Source organism: Notechis scutatus, chromosome 6 (assembly GCF_049901735.1).
Source record: "Notechis scutatus isolate UNSWTSFEM ecotype Mainland chromosome 6, rNotScu1.2, whole genome shotgun sequence".
Taxonomy (NCBI): Eukaryota; Metazoa; Chordata; class Lepidosauria; order Squamata; family Elapidae; genus Notechis; species Notechis scutatus.
This window is the reverse complement of record NC_142014.1, coordinates 61,103,880-61,127,787: the sequence shown is the minus strand read 5'-3', so window position 1 is coordinate 61,127,787 and position 23,908 is coordinate 61,103,880. Positions and strand designations below refer to the sequence as shown.

The following is a 23,908-nucleotide window of genomic DNA, read 5'->3' as shown; positions in this document are numbered from 1 at the left end:
ACAAGAGCTTGAGATACTGTGGTTCAAACTTCTGGTTAGCCACGAAACTGGCAAGAAAATCAATAACAACTTACCTATCTTAATGGAATGTAAGTCCTGGGTCTTTGAAAGAAGAGTGGCAGACAAATGTTATTTATGAGCACTAACCCAACTAGAGTGTTTACTCTACCTTCAAGAAGTCCTGAAGTTACTTTGTTCCACCTTCCTTTTTTAATAATTCAGAAATTCAAAGGTTTCCTATACCAACCTCTTTGCAACTCTCAAAAGAAAATGGGGAGATGTTCTTTTTACAAACATTTCAAAAACTAATAAAAATTAGAGTGACACTTCTGCAACTTGCATATTATTGTACAGATCTAGGAAAAAGAGATATGATTATGACAGATTAAAAATTGCTGCTCCCTTATAACTATAGTTGAGAAAACAATCTGAATCCTCTCAAAAGGCCACAAAACCCCTATCTTGCTTCATGGTTGTGCTTCTGAAAATGTGATGGTCTTCCCCATAAACCAGACAAATACCTTTGGGAGGAGGGTGCATCTCATTATCTAGAGTTGACTAGCTGTGGTGGCGCAGTGGTTAGAGTGCAGTGCTGCAGATTACTTCTGCTGACTGCTGGCTGCCAGCAGTTCGCGTCTCACCAGATAAAGGTTGACTCAGCCTTCCATCTTTCTGAGGTCAGTAAAATGAGGCCCCAGATTGACACTGGAAACTGCTTAGAGAGGGCTGTAAAGCACTGTGATGCAGTATATCAGTCTAAGTGGTATTGCTATTGTTATTGCTATATGTTTCAGTCACACCCATACACCTTTCTTGACAGAAGGGAGTGACCATTGCCTTTTTCCTGGTTTGGTTTTGGATTTCATAATTTGCAAATGTATTAAAAAGCACATGTTTTTGTGAAGTGGCATAAGCTTTCATAAAATACAGATCACAAAACCCAATACCTTTTAATATAATTTGCCTGTTGGAAAAGGTGCTACCCAGTCCCTGATTTTTTCCAAGGCAATTTGACTGTCACTTGCAGAGTACTACTATCCTCGTCCTTAGCTTCTCCCCTTTCCTTTGAACTTTACCACCAGGGAGATCCTATTAGAAATTTACACTCTCACTCAGGGTTAACTACCAGTTTGGGATTTATGAGCTTCCCTGCAGGCTGCACCTGTAAATCATCATCAGCAGCTTCCTGCAGAGAAGCAGCCTTTGAAACAGCCCTCTTTTCCTGCTTTTCTAACTGCAGCTGTGCCCCGTTCGGCAGTTGAAATTGAAAAATCAGGAAATAAAGATCAGGTAACAGCCCGGGTGGGTGGGTGAGCAAAAACATCATCAGGCATAGAACCAGTTCTATGTCTGCTGCTCTTCAGAGCTACCGGTTCTACAGAGATGGACAGAACTGGTAGAAACCCACCCCTGCTCTCACTGGAATCACACTCAGGTTCACAGAAGCTATTGAGCTCTGCCATATGTCAAGACAATAATTTTCTAGAAAAGGGGTGTCAAACGTGCGATGACACATTGTCATTATATGACGTGTCAGAACTTTTCCCCCTGGTGGGCGTGGCCAGCTCATGACGCATCCGGCCTGTGGGCCATAAGTTTGACACCCTTGCCCTAGAAGGATCTGTCAATCCACAGAAATACCCCAGACCTTATATACCGATGGATCTTGACAGACTAGAACACTGGGCCGTATCTAACAAAATGAAATTCAGTGTAGAGAAAATTAAAGTCCTACACTTAGGCAAGAAAAACCAAAAGTACACACATAGACTGGGTGAAACCAGGCTCAATAGCAGTAACTGTGAGAGGGATCTTGGAGTCTTAGTGGAAAACCAGCTAAATATGAGCCAGCAGTGTGCAGCGGCAGCCAAAAAAGCTAATGTAATCCTAAATTGTATTAACAGAGGGAAACAGTCAAGATCAATACCACTCTATAAAGCCTTAGTAAGACCAAACCTAGAGTACTGCATCCAGTTTTGTTCACCACATTATGAAAAAGATGTTGAGACTCTAGAAAAAGTACAGAGAAAAGTAACCAGGATGATTAGGGGACTGGAGGCTAAAACATACAACGAACAGTTGCAGGAACTGGGCTTGGCTAGTCTAGTAAAGAGAAGGACCAGGGAAGACATGATAGCGGTCTTCCAATATTTGAGGGGCTGCCACAGAGAAGAAGGGATCAAGCTATTTCCTAAAGCACCCGAAGGCCAGACAAAAAATAATGGATGGAAACAAGGAGAGATTTAACCTGGAAATAAGGAGAAACTTTCTGACAGTGAGAACAATCAACCAATGGAACAGCTTGCCCTCGGAAGTTGTGGGAGCGCCATCACTTGAGACTTTCAAGAAGAGATTGGACAGCCATTTGTCAGAAATGGTGTAGGGTCTCCTGCTTGGGCAGGGGGTTGGACTAGATGACCTACAAGGTCCCTTCCAACTCTGATTATCTGTTAAATCTGACCAGGGATGTCAAACTCAAGATCCGTGGTTCGGATCTGGCCCATGAGGTGCTTAGATCTGGCTCAAGGGGCGGCCCTGGAAACAGTGAAGGACCGGTCTGTGGTGCCTCTGCCAGTGAAGATGGGCTCCCAATCTCCATTTTCGGCTGGGACAGCCTCCTGCAACCATCTGCCAGTGAAAACAGAGCTTAGGAGGGCCGTCTTGAGCACTCAGGCCATCATAGGCGCCTCTGACACAAGTGACATCAAACTAGCCATACCCTCTGGCCAGGCCCCCTACCTCCCTGAGGTTAAAAACCACCCTGATGTGGCCCTCAATGAAATCGAGTTTGACATCCCTGCTCCAGACAAAAAATATGATAATAACAGTACCTTTATTACAAGGCTACAGTAACAGAATCTCACAAGTCTGAAAATACATATATCTCCCTCTCACTAACTAGGGAGGTTCAGTTGCCTTTTATTTGACCACTGCCTAGTGCAGGGGTGTCAAACTGGCAGTCCATGGGCTGGATGCGTCACACGCAGGCCACGCCCACTCCAGTTCCACGAAGGGGAAAAACATCACGAAACGTCACATGACAGCAATGTGACACCACGGATTTGACACCCTTGGCCTAGTCTGTTGCTGCTGCTGTTTCTCAAGGGACATTCCCACAGATCATTACAGGTTCCATCTATGGTGGAGACTTTAATTACAATACGACAAAGACCTCCTATGAAACATTTTACCTAATAACATACCTTTCTCTCTCCCTCCAGGTTCCTCTTTTCATTCCCGTTTCCTTTACTGTCATCTGCCTTTTCACAGTGGGAATGTCCTTTTATTCAGACCCGCTTAATATCAGCATTGGATGTGGCATCGTTTTAAGTGGTCTTCCAGTTTACTATTTGCTCACCAAACAGTCAATGCCAAATTGTTGCCGTAAGACTTTCTGTGAGTGGATCATTTTGGATTATTACATCCTTAAAATAATAGCCTATGATACTGTAAGCTGAGGCAGGAGCATCAATCCCCGTGTTGCTTAGCTTCAACTTCTGATATCTCTAGGAAGCTTGGCCAAATGGGTCAGGATGCTAGAGAAAGAGGCATGTCTGTCATCTTCTACTAGGAGGTTTTTGCATGCATTTGCCTCACCTGTAGCGGCCAATACTTGATCCCTAGGATATATAATATAAGGATCATTTATATAGTTCAAGCCAATAAGCAAGCATGAAATAGTCCATCTTACATGATTAACTTTGGATAGACTTTTTTAGGCTAATCAGTGTAAACAATAATACACAGTTTTACATCATAATTGTACTGTAGTCATAAAACAATTATATTAATTATATTATTTAAAGATCAGCCCAGTCCAAGAACTACCTTCCATTGTGGCAATTAAAACTGTGATACCCAGCCAACATGGCTATTATATTTCTGAGTATTTTGGAACTTGAAATCTGAGATCTGTAGTTGTCAAGGTTGGGACACAAAAAATATCCAGACAAACACAAATGATAAAATTACAGATAGTTCTTGGATTGATCTGGTTCCTAAATTATGTTATTGGGCTTCTTATTATTCAAATGGAATTGCCTCCAAACATTCTGCCCACAGTTTCACTTTTATTTATTTAATTAAACTTATAGTTGCCTACTCCAAAATTCTTTTGAAAGAATTCAGGTTCCAGATAAAAAATATTTTTTCATAAACTTGAATTCAGACTTAAACATACATATGAGCCTTAACTAGAGAAATGTTACAGCTTGGAATCTAGCCTTACACCAGGGGTCCCCAAACTTGGCAACTTTATGACTTCTGAACTTCAAGTTGAAGTCCACAAGTCTTAAAGCTGCCAAGTTTGGAGACCTCTGCCTTACACCACAGCTGTTTATCAATAAGGGCATGTGATAATATATTTCTCCAAAAGATGGAGAAAACCAGTAGAGCAGCTACCACTGTTCAATCAGCATAGGGGGTCTGTTCTTATATTTTTAATTTTATTTATATTTATCCTATGAATTTGTAGACTGCTTTAGCCAACCTACACAAAGTACCACCATATTCATATTCTTCATCCTTTTCTTTCTGCAGGTTTTCTTACATTGAAGCTTCAGATCCTCTTGAAGGTAGTACAGCAGGAAATCAGGACATACTGACCAGTCCTAACTTTGAACTGTTGACTTTGGAGAGCCTTCTGTACAAGCTTGTACTTCCTATCACACTTAGAGTAGCTTTGCATGGCTGCTTCCAGTCTGGAGTTCCAACACCATATGGAAAGTTCACCAGAGATCAAAGACACAAAGAAGCTTGCTTGGATTCTTGCTTACTGTTTGATGTTTTTTTTTACAAATATAGTCTAAGCTGCTCTTGGTATTATCTTCATATGCAATGCAGATGCACTTAGGTGCAACCAATAAATCTGATGCAGTTGCATCTGCATACATATTCTATTTCTGCGTAAAGCTTGGGTAGAAACAAGTTACTTGTAGATTTTGGAAGACCATAAATTTGTTATAGTTATGGTCCATTTTGATGAGTATTTCTGAGTTAAAGAGAACTTTGGATGCTTTTCAGCCTATGAAAAGCTTTACAAAAGATACATTTTTCAAAGATCTAAGTCAGGGGTGTCAAACTCAAGGCCAGGGGGCCGGATCTGGCCCATGGGGTACTTAGATCTGACCTGTGGGGCAACCCTGCAAACAGCGAAAGACTGGCCTGCAGTGCTTCTGCCAGCAAAAATGGGCTCCTGAGCTCCCCTTTCGGCTGCCAGGGCCTCCTGCAACCCTCTGCCAGTGAAAACAGAGCTTGATCCATTTTTACTGGCAGAGGGTTGCAGGAGGTCGTGGCAGCTGAAAATGGAACTCGGGAGCCCATTTTCGCTGGCACAGTGGTAAGGTCACCACAGCCTCCCCTGATGCAAATGACACCGAGTGGCCACTCCCACCCTGGCCACACCCACCCCAATCCCCCGAGGTCAAACACAACCCTGATGCGGCCCTCAACAAAATTGCGTTTGACAACCCTGATCTAAGTGCATTTGGTGGGATTCAAGATATTTTTAAACATGTCTGGTATCATTATAATGGGTTTCCTGCACATCAGGACGCTTTACCGAGTCACCACTGACACTCCTTCTGACTTTGATGGCATACATCTGGAATATAGTTTTAGCAGGATTTTTCAACCACAATGGCGCCCCACTTTCAGTTACTGTTACTGGTGCTTCAGCAAGTGTTAGTAACTAAGTGTTAGTAACTTAAGTGTTAATTTCAAACACTTCAGTGCCATCACATCAGTTGGGAGAAAACTATTGTTCTCTATCAGAGGTGACATTCAGCAGGTTCTGACCAATTCTGGAGAACCGGTAGCGGAAATTTTGACAAGTTCGGAGAACTAGCAAATGCCACCTCTGACTGGCTCCACCCCCATCTATTCTCTGCCTCCCAAGTCCAGCTAATTGGCTGGGTCCTCTTTTGTTTCCCTGCACAGAGAATGGAGCTGGAAAGCAGGTTAGTGGGCTTGGGAGGGAATGAAGATTTTACAGTATCCTTCCATTGCCACACCTACAAAGCCACGCCCACCAAGCCACGCCCACAGAACCGATAGAAAAAAAAATTAATCCCACCACTGTTTTCTACCCATGCAAAGGAATAATGATCTTGACACAGTTACACTGGTTAGGATCTGGTCAAACAACAGTGACAACAACAATAATATAGCAGGGCTATGGTCTCATCCATGCTGCAGCATTTGCATAGTATTTTGCTTAAAGCAGCAAGATTCCATTCTTTCACTAACATGTTTAAGACTGATCTGTCAGCCTGAAATGCCTGGCTTTGTAAGACAGAGGGCAGAGAATGTTGTAAATGTTTTGTAAATTAAATGGCAGCAGTGCTAATTCTTTTCAGTCCATGTCTGTTTCAGATGTGTTCAATCATATGTACTATTTCTGCTTTAATCTGTATGTTTCTGAAAGAAGTAGAAAAATATACTCGTTTTATATGCATTTTGTCATAAAATATACATTTTGCTGTAGGCTATCCAAGTTTATTTATTTGGACTGAAAATTAGGGTGTAACATTTGAAGAAGCATTAAATTGCAAATGTACCCCCAATCATCTTTGTTGCTCCTGTCTGTACTCTTTCTAGAGTCTCAGAATTATTTTTATATCATGGTGACCTGAACTGGGCATATTATTTCAAATATTTTTCTCATTAGTGCAGTATAAAGCAATATTATCACTTCACGTGATCTTGATGTAATCCCTCTTCGATGCAGGGCTCAACTCATATCAGTTGGCTCCCAAATGTGGAGAAATTAAAATGTTCAAGGATCATAATTATATATGTTTGTGTGTGCCTTTAAATGCTTATTCTAGGGGAATTAAAATACTTATGGTATTGTTACAATGGGGGCAGCATCTAGCTAAATTGGTTTGCTCTCAGAAACAGAAAGTGGGGTCTGATTTGTAACTTGGATGGAGGAACTCTAAGCACTCCATATCTAGTACAAGGATACATGCAGTGGTGGGATTCAGCCAGTTTGCACCAGTTCGGGAGAACTGGTTGTTAATTTCCTGAGCAGTTTGATGAACTGGTTGTTGGAAGAAATCATTAGGGCAGAGAACCGGTTGCTAAATTATTTGAATCCCACCACTGGATACATGGATACTTCACATTCGAAAATAAAAAATGACATCTCAATAGACAGTGCTAGCAAACCACCATTGGCAAGAGAACCCTTTAGATGTGTCAATGTGATCCCTAACTTGAGACCTTCTTTAAAGTGTTTCTGCTCACTGTAATTTAAACACCATTTAATATACAGGTAGTCCTCAACTTACAACAGTTCACTTAGTGACCATTCAAAGTTGCGTCACTGGAAAAAAATGACTTATGACCACTTTTCACATCTACAACCATTGTAGCATCGCCATGGTTACATCTTCAAAATTCAGATGCTTGGCAACTGACTCATATTTATGACGGTTGCAGTGTCCCAAGGTGATGTTGCAGTCTTCTGACAAGCAAAGTCAATGGGGAAACAAGTTTCACTTCACAACGGTGTGACTAACTTAGCAACTGCAATGATTCACTTAACAATTGTGGCAAGAAAAGTCAGAAAATGGGGCAAAACTCACTTCACAAATGGTTCACTTAGCAACATAAATTTTGGGATTAATTGTGGTCGTATGTCGAGGACTACTTTTATGTTATCCTATGAGGAAGCATTATCCTGTAGAAAATGAGACATAATTCACCAGGGCCAAGATATTCCTTTTTGCTTTCCTTAACTCAAGAAAAAAAAAGTGCATACACTTTTGTATCTCCATTACAATGCTTTTAATCAATGCTAGGAGTTCCCATGTTCCAATGTCTAAACTAGAGGAAGAAAGAGGATGTGATTTTAATTTATTGCCAAATCTACACTATGTAAATGTAGTATTATGATGTGGTTAGCAATCAACTCTCTACTATAAAACTATGAAGTTTAAGAGTTGTGGGAGTTTAATTTTCAATAGAATAATATATAGAAGCTTCACCAACATGGCATCATGCTTTTTAAAATGTAATATTTGTATATAGTATTTTATCTAATATATATAATTTAGAAATCTATTTTAATAGAATGCATATTTCATTATGATGATACATGTTCTAATATACACAATTGTCATACATACATCTCATTGAAAAGTGCATTGCCAAATTTTGCACAGTGCAAATGTCAAATTATAATTATATTTTATATTTGTGGGGCTATGAGAATTATGGTGGGCATGCCAATTGAACCCATTTCTTCACAGTCCCTAGAGTTAAAACAATTGTTCTGCAGTACCATTCCCCTTCAAATTATTCCCAACACATTTAAAAATAAACCTGCATTTTTCCCACACTGGCACCATCACCAGATCAAAAATATGTTCAGCATGGTGCCATCCATCTGCTTGTAATTCTGGAACTAATAAAAGGCACATTTAATCAATCATTGATCATTCAAAGCCAACCTATAGCTGAATACCAGGAATACCACCCAATCAAAGTTCTCTCTCTTTCAAAATTGCCAATTCTACCAGGCAGACAAGAGACTCTTAGCAGGTTACAATCTTAAAAAATAAAACACCAAAACATTCACAGTGCAAAACAAAACAAAACAAAATAAATGAAAAATAAACTGGCATAAGCACAATAGCTTAAAAATGACAAGAATATAAACAAAAATACTGTCACAACCAATAAATAGATTGTGACATTGTCAGTTCTATAGCTCTTCTAAATAGCTCTGTTTTGAATAATTTCTGAGAAAACAATTTCTGAAAAACAGGTTCTTTCTGAAATTGTTAATCTTCATATCAGGCAAAATTATTAATCTTTATTCTTCGGATATTAAAGTCTACTGTATATTCAAAAACTTGCTTTCAGCACAAACTTCAGAGACATGACATGGTCAAGATTACCACACAGTAGTTGCTTTGTTGGAGACAACAAAGTAAGATAACTTCCAGGTGCCTTTTTATAGAATGTAAGTGAAAAATATTTTTCTTTCAGGACAAAAATTGATTTCTTTTCTATCAATATCAATAAATCTTATTTTAAAATGTGAGTATAATTTGACATTCCTTTACTCAAGGTTCCATTTCCTGAAAAGAAAAGCACCTGGACCAGATTAATTAACTAGATTAATTTCCTGACTCAGGAGGGAATAAAAAAATAATGGAAGTTTGTAACATGAAAACTATAAAAAGATTTTTTTAAAAAAGCCTATCTTAGTTGATGTAATATCTGCATGAATCATAATTTTCCATAGGCAGGTGCTAATCCAAGAAAGATCTGGGAAGGGGTTAATAGGTGGACTTTTACCTTGGAGCAGCTGACTTTCTAGTTAATTATCCCGCCCAAGCTATAATCCCAAAGGCCTGTTCTTTGTTCTCCCTGTTGAGTTAGGGAGCAGAAGCATAGAAAAAAGTCCAGACAGAAATCAAGGCTTGGCAGATTATTATTATTATTATTATTATTTTGTATTTTTGTTTCTTGATAAAGTTTAGTCTCCAGGAAAAAGAAGAAAAAAGTGACACCAGGATTTTGATTAGTTGCAATATGAAAGATTTACTTTAGAATTAGGTGGAAGTGATGCCTGCCATAAAATTTTGGGAATTAGAAACTTGGTAGTGAGATTTTGTTTTGTTTCCTTGTTTTCATTTTGTAGCGTTTTCTGATCTTTTTAAAAACTTCCCCTCGGGTGTGAAGTTGATCAAGCCTTGTATTTTGCTGGGCTGGTTGTAAACTACGAATATGGTTTGACTGCTGCAAGATTAGTTCACATGAAAAAATGGATATATACTTTTTTTCTCTTGCTGTTTCTACATGAATATTGTTGCTGGATTTATCTAGAGAATAATCAAAGACAAGAGAAGGAACTTGAAGAAAAGGTAAGTGAATAAATTGGTTCTCTTGAGGTGTTTTTTTTTTTAAAAAACAGCAACTGAAGTCGTAACCCATCAATCTGGTAACATTACATTGAGAAAGGCACAATTTAAATATGTTCAGAAGAAAGCCCCAGGGCAAAGTTTAATGTGCTGCTTGTGGACATCCTTTGAAAGTATTTCTTATTTGAAATATGTATTTCCAAGGAATTGGGGATAGTAACAGAATAACATATCCATTTAATTGGTAATGCATCTTGACCAAGCTAGAGAACAAGAGGAAGGAACTCTCTATGCACACAAACATGTTTAAGTTAGGTCAGATACAAACCTAGTGGCTGAATGTATGCCACATGCTGGCTAGTGTGAGATAGTTTAACATGTTGTGTGAATCCAGGGCATTTGTTCAGTTTATGGTTTATGATATTCAGCAGACTCAATAACTCAGTCAAGCATGTTACAAGGTTCATAATAGGGAGATGCCCAGTGACTCTTGCAATATAGAGATAAATATAGATATGTGGTCATTGAATTTGGTTCTTATATCCAAAAGGAAGTAATGCATGATCAGGTTCCCAGGTTTGCTTCTGTATATGAATTTAGGAAGGTGCCTAGTGCTATCATCCATGACTTTATCTAGCTGAATCCTATCCAAGAAGCTTTGATTTGGATACTGTGAAATTTCTGACAGCTTAGTAGTATTTTCAGTGTTACCCTAGATATTAATATGTAAAATGGAGGCCTTTTGAAAGCAAGTGCTTTGCTTTGCAACTTTTCTATTCTCCTCAGATCCACTTCTGCTATAGATAATTTCCCTGACTGCATTCCTCAAATCTTTTGCTACTCAGGATATGACTCATCTGAGCCTGAGTAGGATTTTTTTCTTCAGGAAAACTGGAGAAAATGGAAGAGATCGGCCCTGCATAAGGGATGGATACTTAACAATTTTTAATGTAAGGCTAGCTAGAGTCACAATCCATTTTACAGTTAAACCTAGACTGGCACCAGGAAGATGGAGGTTCAAATCAGAGGTGATATTCAGCAGTTCTGGGGAACCGGTAGCAGAAATTTTGAGTAGTTCGGAGAACCGGCAAATCCCACCTCTGACTGGAGACTTTACAGTATCCTTCCCCTGCCATGCCCACCAAGCCACGCCCACAGAACCGGTAGTAAAAAAAAAATTGAATCCCTGGTTCAAATGCACTTTCAGCCATTGAAACTGACTCTGTGACTTTGGACCTATTGTACTGTCTGAGCCCAACCTACCTTACAGAGGAGATGTTCTGGGGGATGACTAGAATTTAAGCTCTTGAGGGAAGGCAGGATGGAAATCCAATGACTTAATGGAATATAAATGTGCTAAGCCAGGAACAAACATGGCATTGGCAGTGCTAGTTGGTACGTTGGCATGAGATTTGGGATTAAAGTGGACATCATGCAATGACTGATGAAGTCATCAATGGATGGTTCTACTGGTTAACCCGATGTTGCTATTTTTCTTTTATGAGTCATGATGGGAGGCCATTCCTAGAGGAAGGAAGTTGACAGCCAAACACAGAGTTTGCTTCTCTGTTCTTCCTCAGGTAACATTGCAAGTCATATAGTTAGCAAGACAACCTGGTGGGGAAATGGTTACCATTATTTATTCATCACATTTCTACACAGCTCATTTCACCTAAGACAAGGGTCTTCAAACTTGGCAAGTTTAAGACTTGTGGACTTCAACTCCCAGAATACCTGAGCTAACATGACTGGAGGAGGAATTCTGGGAGTTGAAGTCCACAAGTCTTAAAGCTGTCAGGTTTGAAGACCCCTGAAGTCTAAGAGTTTACAGTAAAAATGTATAATATAAAAGCATAAATAAGAACAAGTTAAAACAAAGTCAGTTAAGATATTTAAAGTTAAAGGATTAAAATGTTTAAAAGGTTGAGAGAAGCTCATCATGCCGCCCAAGCTTTCATATCACTCTTTGACATACATGCTAATTGGCAAAATCAGGTCTTAGCACTCTTTCTGAAGGCCAGAAGTGTGGGGACCTGTCTCATCTCTGAGGGTAAGATGTTCACAGCAGGGGTCTCCAACCTTGGCAACTTTAAGACTTACAGAATTCTGGGAGTTGAAGTCCACAAGTCTTAAAGTTGCCAAGGTTGGAGACCACTGTTCTACAGGACAGGGACAATAGCAGAGAAGGTTTTCACCTGGATCCTACAAGTCCAAATTCTTTGAGTAATGGTATCCACAACATATCCTCCCTGTCTGACTGGGTGGGTACGAGAAGACAATTCCTCAGGTAATAGCAATAGCACTTAGACTTATATACTACTTCACAGTGCTTTACAAACCCTCTCTAAGTGGTTTACAGAGTCAACATATTGCCCCAACAATCTGAGTTCTCATTTTATCTATCTGAGAAGGATGGATGGCTGAGTCAACCTTGAGCCTAATGAGATTTGAACTGCCAAATTGCAGACAGCGGCAGTCAGCAAAAAAAGCCTGCAGTACTGCATTCTAACCACTGTGCCACCATTGCTGTTGGTTGAGTAACTTGATAACTTGGTTATACATATGCCATTTCATAGATTGTAGTCTGAACTTTGTAACTATTTCTTGAACTTAGAATCAGAGGCCTTAAAAATGTATGGGATGCTACTTTCTTTCTTTCTTTGACTTATTTAAATTCACCTTCATTCCCTATATAAAATGAAACAAAATGTGAAAAAGTGATGATATTTATGTAGTTACTTACCAAGCACATCTAAATTCTATTAAAGTAACCAAAATATTTTTACAATCCCCATGGCATGTTACAACTTGTAGCACCCCTAATGTTTGGAAATTGAAAATTGAAAAATTTGACATGCCCTACAACAGGGGTGGGCAAACTACGGCCCGTGGGCCACATCCGGCCCGTTGGTCTGTCCAATCCGGCCCGCCCCTGAAAAAAAATCGCTGGGCGTGGCGTATTGCCCTGCGCCGCGTGGCCCCCAAAGCTGCAAAACAGTGCGGAGCGCTCTCGGGGTAGGAAAGAAAAGAAGAACTTTGCAAAGGCCTCGGCTGGGAGTTTGAAATCACCTTCGAGTGCGACCTCTCCGAAGGTGAGTCCCCGCCGATCCCCTTTTTTCTGGGGCTTCCAGGCTTAAACTTTGCAAAGGCAAAGTTTGCAGGCGGGAGCGTCTTCCGGCCGAGGAGCGGGAAGGGTTCCGCCCGGCGGGCGGGCGGGCTGCTTGGAGCGGGCTGCTTGGAGCGGGCTGCTTGGAGCCACCTAAAGCTAGGCCGCTGCTGGTGGAGCCTTGCCCTGCCTTGGTGCCCCATTTCCCGGCTTGGCGGTCCTGCTCGGGCGGCACTTTAAAAGCCTGCTCCCAGCACCCGAGCAACTTCCCAGCAACTTGCGTCTTCCTTTTTCCTCGCGGGCGCTCGTGCCTGGCCCCGAGCTGCGCGGCGGAGGGGAAGCCCGGCGGGCGGGCGGGCTGCTTGGAGGCGACCCGGCGGTGCTCCGGCAGCAGCAACAGGCAGTTCCGCCCGGGCTCCGCTCAGGTGTCCGGCTGGGGCTGTCAGGAGTTGCTACCGCCAGCGCAGCTCCGCGCGGCTCCAGTCCCGCGTTGCCTTGGGAAGGAAAAGGCAAAACCAGGAGCCGCTGAGCCTGAGCCTCCGGTGCCGCTGCTGCCGTTGCAAAGCACCGCCGCGCTCTTCCTTTTGCCTTTCCCTTCCCGAGGCAACGCAGGACTGGAGCCGCGCGGAGCTGCGCCGGCGGTAGCAACTCCTGACTCAGGGGCCTCCGAGGGGAGGGGAAGGAGGAGAAGAGGGGGGGAAAGGGTGGGGGGGCGATTCCCAAAAAATCTTGTGCTGACCCGGCCCGTCTGTCAAATTTTAAAAGTTAGTGCGGCCCCCGAGCCAAAAAGTTTGCCCACCTCTGCCCTACAATATCCTATTGAAACATTTATTGCCTGTCAATAGGGTCTACAACAAAGTCTAACGTAGAAAATTGCCTTTGCTCTGAAATTGTGAATTGGCAAAAATATACTGCACTTCCTAAAAATTTTTTCCCCTTTTTGAGTAGTGATTTTTTGTGTGAGGACTTTGATTATAGGATGTGCTAACCCATGATTACCTAAATTCACAATAACTTCATTTTCTGGGTTTGCATAACACACTGAGTTGTAGTCTGATGACATGGCTTTACTTTGAATATCATTCTAGGCTGCAATGTTGTTGTTAAATGTGGTGTCCATATCTGCAATTACTTTCTCTTTTTACATGGTTGGTCTCTTCCAGCCCACACAGACCTCAATATTTTGCAACTCATCCTGGAGACCACAACTTGATGGCACATATCAATTTGCAGCCTTGGCATAAAAAAAAAGAACATTATAGTTATATTAAAGAACGGTGGTAGCACAGTGGTTTGAATGCAGTATTGCAGACTAACTCATTGCTCACTCCAGGAGTTTGATTCTGACCAGTTCAAGGTAGACTCAGCCTTCCATCCTTCAAAGATTGGTAAAATGAAGAGCCAGATTGTTGGAGGAAATATACTGACATTTGTAAACTGCTTATAGAGAGGACTGTAAAGCACTGTGAAGTGATATATAATTCTAAATGCTATTGGTATTAATGCTGAATATTCTGTTCATTTACTGTATGAGATGGTTCTGTGTAAGCAAAACTTGATGGAAATTCAAGGCTATTTAAGAAAGGGGCAAAGTATGGAATCTCTTACATCGAAGACAAAAGTTTAACTTGGTTAAATAAGACATACATATTTTCCTGGATTTCCTTTACAGGTTAGGACATAGATTGAAAAAAGATATTAGCCATCTTTAAGCAACATTTAAAAAGCAATCTGTTTTAAGCAATTGATTTTTAAAACATCAAGAGAGTTGCTTCCAGAAGTTGCAGGTGCTCCAACACTGGAGGTTTCTAAGAAGAGGTTGGAATGAAATGGTATAGAATTCCCTGTTTGAGCAAAGGGTTGGACTAGAAAGGCCTCCAAGGTCCCTTCAACTTCGTTACTCTGTTTTAAGAGCAGTGGTATCTCCCAAGTCATGTGCATCCAATTTGTAGGTTCCAGTTTTTGTTATGAATACAAAACGAGCCACTGCTAGTAGATGTACTACAACCATACAGAAGAACCTAACCGGAGGATATTGAATGTTCTACCTCTTTGTCTCAGAGTAAAATGTGAATTAATTGATTTTTCCTCCTTTGTTTTTATGTCCTTGCTGACATGCATGATTTGATTTTTTTCAGAAGATGCTTGATGTCAGAATTCATATCTGACTCTCCTAGCGAATGTCAATGGTCATGCTGTTTGACTCCATTGTCAGAGTAGAGTTTATCTGGTATTGGCTGGATGAAAATGGCAAGTGGATTGAGTATGGCCAACAGGTAAACTTTTATCTGCTGCTGAATCAGTCCTGGGATGTTGTCGTTGCTGCTGTAAACAGCTTGAATTTTGCTACACAGATTTATTAGCTGGGTTCACACACTGCAATCAATTATAATGTAAAGCAATTTGTTTGTCTTTGGCTTAGTGTGCTGCACAGTTTGGCCTTTGTGACTTGAGACACTGTGAGCTCAGCTGTTAATATTTACAAGCTCAGCTTATTAAATCACGATAAAGCAAACCATTGCTGAATATGATAATTGAACACGATCATTTTCTCCTGCTCTAGCTATCGCTACAGAGCAGAACCTGGGCCCATAATATCTTGAATATTGCTTGTCCCTGTTTTAGAGGATGGATGGTAGAGCTAAATACAGGTGGACCTTGACTTACAACAGTTCATTTAGTGATCATTCAAAGTTACAACTGCACTGAAAAAAGTTACTTGTGATCATTTTTCACACTTATGACCATTGCAACATCTTGATGGTCACACAATCAACATTCAGAGACTTGTCAACTGACTCATATTTATGACGGTTGTAACATTAAGGGTCATGTAATCACCTTTTACAACCTCGTGACAAGCAAAGTCAATAGGGGAGCCAGATTCACTTAAAAACCCTGCTACTAATTTAACAGCTGCAATGATTCACTTAACAACCATGGCAAGAAAGGTGGTAAAAGGGGCGAAATGCACTTAACAACTGTCTCACTCAGCAATAGAAATTTTGGGCTCAATTGTCATAAGTCAAGGACAACCTGTACGGATAGATAGTCCTTGTTTAGCAATCAGAATTGGGACCAGAAACTCAGTTGTTAAGTGAATTGACCTCTAAGAGAAGCCACAACTGTGCTTGTGATCTTACTTCAGCTTTTCTTTGATTTATAGACCTAGAAAAATTGAAAATGTGAACATTGCTTGTAAAATTACTTTTTCATCATCATCATAACCGAGAGATTTGATAAACAAGGACTACTGTAATGTAACATCCTGTTTTGTGTTTTGCTCTCCAAAGTGTTTGAACACAATGATCAGAGTTAAATTACTCATTTCCCTCTCTTTCCCTTCGGTCTCTGTTTTCCTACCATATTTTTTTTCTTTCTATTTTGCAGAACTCTAAGCACTGTGCGGCCTCAATATCATCCTCTGAATTAGAGACTATTTTCCTAACTGACTGCAGAGGAGCTGTGTTCTTCCAGGCTGGGACTCAGTTATATACATTGAATTTTCAAGGTAACTTTTAGCAATAATAGCTTGGTATGTGACAATGGGTGCTATCTGGGATGCCCATGTGAATGTATATCAAAGACATCAAGATGGCGGCTACAACTCATAGGATGAAGGCTTTTTTTTATTTTAGGGATAGAGCTTTCATCACACTGTTGAGGCTACCATCTTGATTTTTTTAACACACACCCCTGCAGCCATCCTTGTTGCTAACATGAGTATTATTAGCCTAATTTATTCAAACTGTCAAGTGAAAAAAAATGCAAGAAGGCTAAACAATTGCTATTTAAGATTATTGAGTAATACTGTGTTTTTTTTTTTAAAAAAAATCTGAACAAATATCTACTGTTGCCAGTAATACGCATTTTCTTGATAGATCATTAATTTAACAAATTTAATCATTAAATATTTTGTTCATCCAGAGTCCTTGGGGTATAATTTGTCTCTTCTTGATAATATTTTAGTAAGATTAAATTGCCATGAGATTGATCTGACTGAAATACTGGCATCTTACTTTTATTTTTAAATATTACTAATCTGACACTGCCGGTTGTGGAACAGCACAGTATTTTTTAGGAAGCGAAAGTGTGTGTTCCTCTTGGGTGTTCTTTGGAAGTTTTTGATTTCCAAATATAAGGGCTTCCCTCTATTATATTGATAAATGGATGTAAATCTAGCCAAGTGCATCAAATATAGTCCTCCAGTGTATATAAAGAACTCTTTTCTGCATAGTCCACAAAGCTTTATCAACAACAGCAGCTCAAGAGTAGGAGCCTACAATGCCTTGTGTTTAAATTAAATTGATAAGTGAATTAATTCTTGGTATAGGTGAGTTATTTGACAGTGTGTTTTGCTGTTTCACTCAAGAGATGGTTCAGAGAAATGTGTACTACCAAACACAGAGGAGAGTCTGCAGGTGGCCCCGACTTGTATTTTTCGGAGGTAGACGCAAAAGCGACAAGAGGTAATTAGTATTTTCCACAAAATCATTTACAGGTAGTCCTCAACTTACAACCACATCTGAGTCCAAAATTTCTGTTGGTAACTGAGGCAGTTATTAAGTGAGTTAACTTTTGCCCCATTTTGCAACCTTTCTTGCCACAGCTGTTATGTGAATCACTGCAGTTAAGTTAGGAACATGATTGTAAAGTGAATCTGACTTCTCAACTGATATTCCTTGTCAGAAGGTCACAAAAGGTGATCATGGCCCTGGGATCTGTAACCGTCATGAATATGAATCCATTGCCAAGCATCCAAATTTTGATCCCTTCCCCCTTCTCCCAGTGTCGGCTCTGCCACTTCAGTAATTTCACTGAGGCACTAGCACCCCACTCCCAGATGGTCCTGGCCCCGTCTCTGCATCAGACGCAGGACTCTCGGACTCCCTGACTGGTCCCCTTTCTTCCCCACTGTCTGATTCCAGTGCAGTCTGCACTGGCTGCTGGTGAACCACAACACTAGGATCGAACTCACCGCCTCTTGAATGTGAGGCGAGAGCTCCACTTCTGTGCCACTGCACCACTCTGGAAAAGGGCAAATACGGTTGGAAAAATTAGTTTGAGAACTAACAGAGTTTTTCTTGACCTGCTACCCTTCAGAGATAGACCAGAGGTCTCCAACCCCCAGTCCATGGACTGGCACCAGGCTGTGGCATGTCAGAAACTGTGTGTGCAAACAAGGGAAGCCCCATCCGCGGAATGCAGGTAGCACACAAAACCATGGCCCCTCCGGTCTGCAGAAAAACCTCTGTCCATGGAACCAGTCCCTGATGCCCAAAAGGTTGGGGGCCACTGAGTTAGATGATAGTTGCCATCATTTCCAGCCACAATGAATATTTTAGCCAAAAACCTGGGAAGATTACTGAATTGAGAAGATTTGCTGAGGTCTGAAGGAGAAAATTGGAAATTAAATGAGATTTGTCTACCACTCTAATGCTCTTTGTTTCTTTATTTCCCATTTGCAGCTGCCGTTTTGAATCTTCTTTTCCTTTCCACTTGTTTCCTTCAACCTGGGATCAGTCAGCCCTTCCTAACATAGGCTATAAGGTATTCTATTTTATCTGTACATTGCAACAACCTCTGTTTCTGCTGTCATTAAAAAGACCTTCCATGTGCAGTAGGGTAACTTCCTTCCCCTTTTCCTTCTCTGTCCTCCCCCACCCCCACAACTTGATACGTTCTTCCAGCTTTATGCCACCCTACTTCCTAAACCTTTTCCCCAAGTTCATAGGAGCTCAAATGCAGTTTGTTGTGTTTCAGCATTTCCCTTTGCTCCTGGCCATTTAACCATTGCTGTAATGTTGACAGAAGTCATTCTTTACATCATTTCTAGGGGGAAAACATTAGCTAATAAAAATACTGTTTGGTGGTATAGTTGGTTCATAAGTTTCCTGGTGGCACAGTGGTTAAAGTGCAGTATTGCAGGCAAACTCTGCCCATAGCTTGGAGTTTGATCCTGATGGGACTCAAGGTTGATTCAGCCTTCCATCCTTCTGAGGTCAATAAAATGAGGTTCCCAATTGTTAGAGGCAATATGCAAATAACGCTTCTTCATTGTAAACTGCTCAGAGAATGCTATAAAGTGCTATGGGATAGTATATAAGCCTAAATGCTATTGCTATTCCCTGTGCCCTGTAAATGCATAGAGATGACACCCTCTGGCCTATGTCGTATAAAAGCCACGTAATTTGAAATAGTCCACCATTTCTTCTGAAATTAGCTTTTTGGTGGTTTGAAAGATACTTCTGTTTTTTTGTGAACATCAGACAGAATTAAATGTGAAATAGCTCTCTGGCAAATAATGATATGTGAACAGTTTTACTGGGGTTACACCATCATGTCCCTTGGCCATATTCTATTTAAATTTTCATGGTAAAAGCTGTACAGAAGACTCTATCAAGCAGGGTATACAGCAGCATTAAAAGCAATCTTGAGTACTGAAGTATTGCTGAATGATTTCTAAAATCCCTCACATTTGGGTATGTTAAGAGCCGAAGTCAATACCTGAAGGTCAAAGGTTGGTTTAGACCAAAGGCTGATTTACAGTAAGTTATTTATTCATGCCTCATGCTAAGCCATGGCTTGTTTCTATTGGTGGTCATTTAGCATGATCTTCTCTATATGTAATGCTTAACGGTAAGGTTGGATAATTTATTAGAGGTATTAGAGTCATAGTAAATGGAACAATGATGTACTGTGATTAAGGCATTTTGTATGTATATGGTGAGGCCATGGTTTATAAAGTACAGTGGTTAAGTTCACACATTGTGAAAAATAGGTTACAGCTACTTAGTCCAATGTCTAAACCCAACTATAATTATTTTTTAAGAAACTTATTCTGCTCTTAATGTATTTGATCTACATAGGTTATGTTATGAGTCCCCATTCTGACCTGAAAGGGTCAAATATAGAAAGATCAAAAGCAACTAAAAGATTCATTCACAATAGCTCTGATCTTGTTCCTAGTTGGTAGAGGTCTCTGTTTCTTCAGAAGAGTATCATGAAATCAAGATGCTTTTTGAGAAGACAATGGAAGATTGTATTATACATAGACTTCAAAGAATTCAGAATCCTTCTCTCTGGCAAGTCTTTCAGTGGTTTGTATTGGATTTTAATTTTCTTCCTTGGGGAATCAAAATCATGGTATAATAATTGGATCCAGTACCGTATCTGGAACTTATCTTATGTGTTCTCTATTAAGTATTAGTACTGTTGTGAGTTTATTTTTTTGTGATCATATACCATATCTGTCTGGTTGTGAATAGGCTGTGGCCTACAAGCAAAAAGTAGGAAGGGACCTTGGATGTCATTGAAGCCAGACTTTTCTAATCTGATTTCTTTGATCTAGTCCCATTTAGATTTAGATCATTGTTGCCTTACCACAGCTCTGCAGAATTCTAGCACAGCTCCGATTATGCTAGAGATTGAATTACATCATTCATCATATCCATTGCTACTGAATGATAGCCTAGCCTAATAGATCTGGGAAAAATTAATTTAGTACTTTGTTTGGGAAAGCTACATTAAATGGGGGTAATACATTTAGATTAATAAATTTAGTTTAATAAATATGTTTATTGACTGTTCTTGGATCCTTTGGCAGTAAGTCTTCCAAGTTGGAAGAGAGAAGTGATTTAAATTCTTTTTGACCTCAAGCATTACTTGAAATAGTTTGTTTCTAGGCAAAAAGAGCAGATGAAGAAGTTGAATAAAGGAAAGAAAATTGAAGAACGGCTCTTATTTCATGGCACTAGCACATCTCACCTGTATGACATCTGTGGGCAAAACTTTGATTGGAGAATTTGTGGCACGCATGGAACACTATATGGAAAAGGTACTGGAGAGTTGGGAAGAACTAATGCATTCTAGATGAGCCACAATGGTGGCACAGAGGTTAGAGTGCAGTACTGCAGGCTACTTCTGCTGACTGCCAGTTGCCTACAATTTGCCAGTTCAAATTTCACCGGGCCCAAGGTTGACTCAGCCTTCCATCCTTCTGAGGTCAGTAAAATGAGGACCCAGATTGTTGGGGGCAATATGCTGTAAACCGCTTAGAAAGGACTGTAAAGCATTGTAAAGCGGTATATAAGTTTAAGTGCTATTGCTATTCTGGAAGAGCTAAATATTCCCTACCTTGATAGTTAGAATTCACATAATTTGCAAGATTTGAAGATATCTGAGTTTCAGCAGTATCATTTTTTTTCTACCAATTTCCTCAAATGTATGCATTTATATCCTGATTTTTATTTGAGAGCTCAAACCTGCATATGTGGGAAGCCTCCCCTAATTTTATTCCCACAATAACCCTGTTCAACAGAAACAGTGGCTGGACCTAAATCTCTGAAATAAACCTCTTAGTCCAGTGGAAGTGTGAGCTTGGGCCTCTGCTGTCCAAGTCCTTAACCACTACACAACCACACTGATTTTCAGTTACTTGGCAAATTGTACTATCATGTGCGAGACATATAGTTGCAGTTTTAAATGCTTTGGTTCAGTGTGCCACCTAATCATTTTCCATATATGCATACTCAGACTGTCTCTCTGATACTGATACATCCCTATTGTGTGAAGATTGTGCTACTTGGACTACATAAGCAGAGGTCTTACTTTTGAACCCTGGAAGTAAAAGGAGCCATCAGAAACATGGGCGAATGTGTTATTATGGGAAACTGGGAACCTCTAGTGTTGCTGAGTCTGAATATCCAGCAGTCCTAGCCAAAGGGATATTGGGAGTTGTAGTTTTAGTAATATTCAAAACCTTGAACAATATATAGTAAATTTATTTTGGAAGGAGATTTTTTTTCCTCTTTTTTTTCCTTTGCAAAAGGTTTGGTTTTTTAAAATGTGTTTTCTTGCAGGAAGCTATTTTGCCAGAGATGCCTGCTACTCGCACGCATACTGCAAGTCGAAGAGACATGCAAAGACCATGTTTGTAGCTAGAGTCCTGATTGGAGACTATGTCCAAGGAAAAGCTTCTTATGTCCGCCCTCCTCCTAGAGATAACCAATCAAACAGCTTCTATGACAGTTGCGTGGACGATGTTCTGAATCCTTCTATTTTTGTCATCTTTGAGAAGCACCAGATTTACCCAGCCTACGTTATTGAGTATGGGGAGCTGTCCCAATGTGTGATCATGTAAAGGCGGCAATTTTTTGTTTTTCATGACCTTCTGTTTCTTTTTATATGTATATATAAATTTAAAACATTTCTTATTTAAAAGATGTCTGCGATTCTTTATTTCCATCTCTTGGAGGTAAAAGAAAGAAGACAAACCTTCTTTTGAATTCTTTGCTCAGTAATTTCATCATCACCAGCAACATTTATTATGAATAATAATTGGAACTGGGGCTTCTTGTTTTCAGTCTTTCATAAACATGTGAAGTGTGTATATACTGATGGGGCTGTGTGCACACACACAAATCTGCACACAAACATTTAGAAGGCCCTTTCATTTAAGATGCTGAAATCCCTTTAATCACGAAATAATAGCGCAGCTACACCTCTATACGGTGCATAGCAAAATGAATGCTTTCTGAATAGGAATTGGATCTCCCCCATAATCCAGCCAAGCAGTGCAACAACCATGATGCCTGCTGTGGAGCTCTTTTTGGAAAAGTCGGCTATGCTGTGGCTACTTGTTAAGAAATGGAGAGCTGCTTCACTTGGCTAACGGTAGAGGGCAGCAGGAGGACAAGTAAGAGATTCAACAAATCTTCCATGAAGTCTCAGGAAGTTTGGTAATTTTTATTATGATTGTGGATTAATAAAGATGATATGATTGCAAATGGACAATACTAGTCTGGATTAATAAAGCTTAGAAGATTTTAGGGCAGCGGATCTGGCTTGCAGAAATCAACACACCTTAGCTCTTTCCTATCCTCTAATGATAGTCCCAATTTTTGCAGCTCAGAAAAAGATTCAGTTGAGAAGAAGGGACAGGTTTGGAGACCCATAAAGATGTTTGAAACATGGTTTGGCTTACGTTGCATCTTGCATGAAAAACTACATATAAATCTTTAGGATATCTTCCACCCACTTCTTGTTAAGAGATGTTGTGTTCCAGTGTTTCTCAATCTCGGCCATTTGAAAATGTGTGGATTTCAACTCCCAGAATTCCCCAGCCAGCATTGCTGGCTAGGGAATTCTGGGAGTTGAAGTCCACACATCTACAAGTGGCTGGGGGTTGAGAAGCACTGTTGTATTCCAGAGACAGCTCATTTTCTTTAATCATTGGTCCATTAAAATGTCATGCATGAAATGGTTGAATTTAAATCAACTTGAAAGTTACTTAATAGCTGTAGCATGATGATGATTACAGGCTTCTGAGTACAGCTGAAGCATAATTCTCAACATTCCTCAGCTTTGGGAACCGGTTGAAGGTTGCGAATGGCTTGTAATCCAGCAACATCTGGAGAACCAGAAGGCGCAGGCGTTTCTTCAAGGAATTTTCAGGAATGTAATAGATTGGATGGAAGGCATTGGCTCGTATATCAGAGGACACATTTTCAGGACAATTCTTTGCTGATGTAAGTTCATGGTAGAAACGAGCAGAGTGAGGGAGTTGCAATTCTGAATGTTGGGAGTTCTATTTCTATCTTGGAGGGCAGAATTCAGCTATATTACTAGGATTAGTGTCAATGAAATTACGGCACCTCCTACAATAATGCAAGGAAAGCAGGGTTGCATCTTTTTGACTGTATTAGTCACCTTACAAGGAGAGGGCAGAGAAGTTAAAGCTTCCCTTTTGGAGAAAACCTAATGGACTGACATTAGGAGTAAAAAGGGCTGTATCTCCCTGCTATAGAATGGAATGGGAACAGAATAAAGAGATTCGGAAGGGACCTTGGAGGTCTTCTAGTCCAACCCCCTGTTTAGGCAGGAAACCCCATACCCAGGGTGGGCTTTAAAACTTTTAGCAATTTGT

General features: G+C 40.3%; 2 protein-coding genes across 6 annotated transcripts in view; both read left to right on the top strand.

Annotated features, from left to right (window-relative positions):
* Positions 1 to 6,563, top strand: part of LOC113431027 (cystine/glutamate transporter-like) — a 30,515-nt gene extending 23,952 nt beyond the window's left edge. For all 3 annotated transcript variants that reach the window (XM_026693404.2, XM_087968492.1, XM_026693409.2), the window contains exons 12-13: positions 3,222 to 3,396; positions 4,540 to 6,563. In XM_026693404.2, the coding sequence (XP_026549189.1) occupies positions 3,222 to 3,396; positions 4,540 to 4,604 (240 nt within the window). In that variant the 3' untranslated portion in view covers positions 4,605 to 6,563. The remainder of the gene's footprint in view (positions 1 to 3,221; positions 3,397 to 4,539) is intronic.
* Positions 6,564 to 9,361: 2,798 nt separating this feature from the next.
* On the top strand, positions 9,362 to 22,203 carry LOC113431014 (protein mono-ADP-ribosyltransferase PARP12-like). Of its 3 annotated transcripts, none has more exons than XM_087968491.1 (8): positions 9,362 to 9,878; positions 15,120 to 15,257; positions 16,372 to 16,492; positions 17,354 to 17,450; positions 18,450 to 18,531; positions 19,951 to 20,066; positions 20,667 to 20,818; positions 21,843 to 22,203. In XM_087968491.1, the coding sequence occupies exons 2-8, from the start codon at positions 15,162 to 15,164 to the stop codon at positions 22,121 to 22,123; spliced, it is 945 nt and encodes a 314-aa protein (XP_087824617.1). In that variant the 5' UTR covers positions 9,362 to 9,878; positions 15,120 to 15,161; the 3' UTR covers positions 22,124 to 22,203. The 3 variants fall into 3 exon arrangements, with proteins under 3 accessions (XP_087824617.1, XP_087824616.1, XP_026549179.2); XM_087968490.1 differs by having other exon boundaries at positions 19,951 to 20,081; XM_026693394.2 differs by having other exon boundaries at positions 9,764 to 9,878; positions 15,123 to 15,257; positions 19,951 to 20,081.
* The last annotated feature ends 1,705 nt before the right edge of the window (positions 22,204 to 23,908 follow it).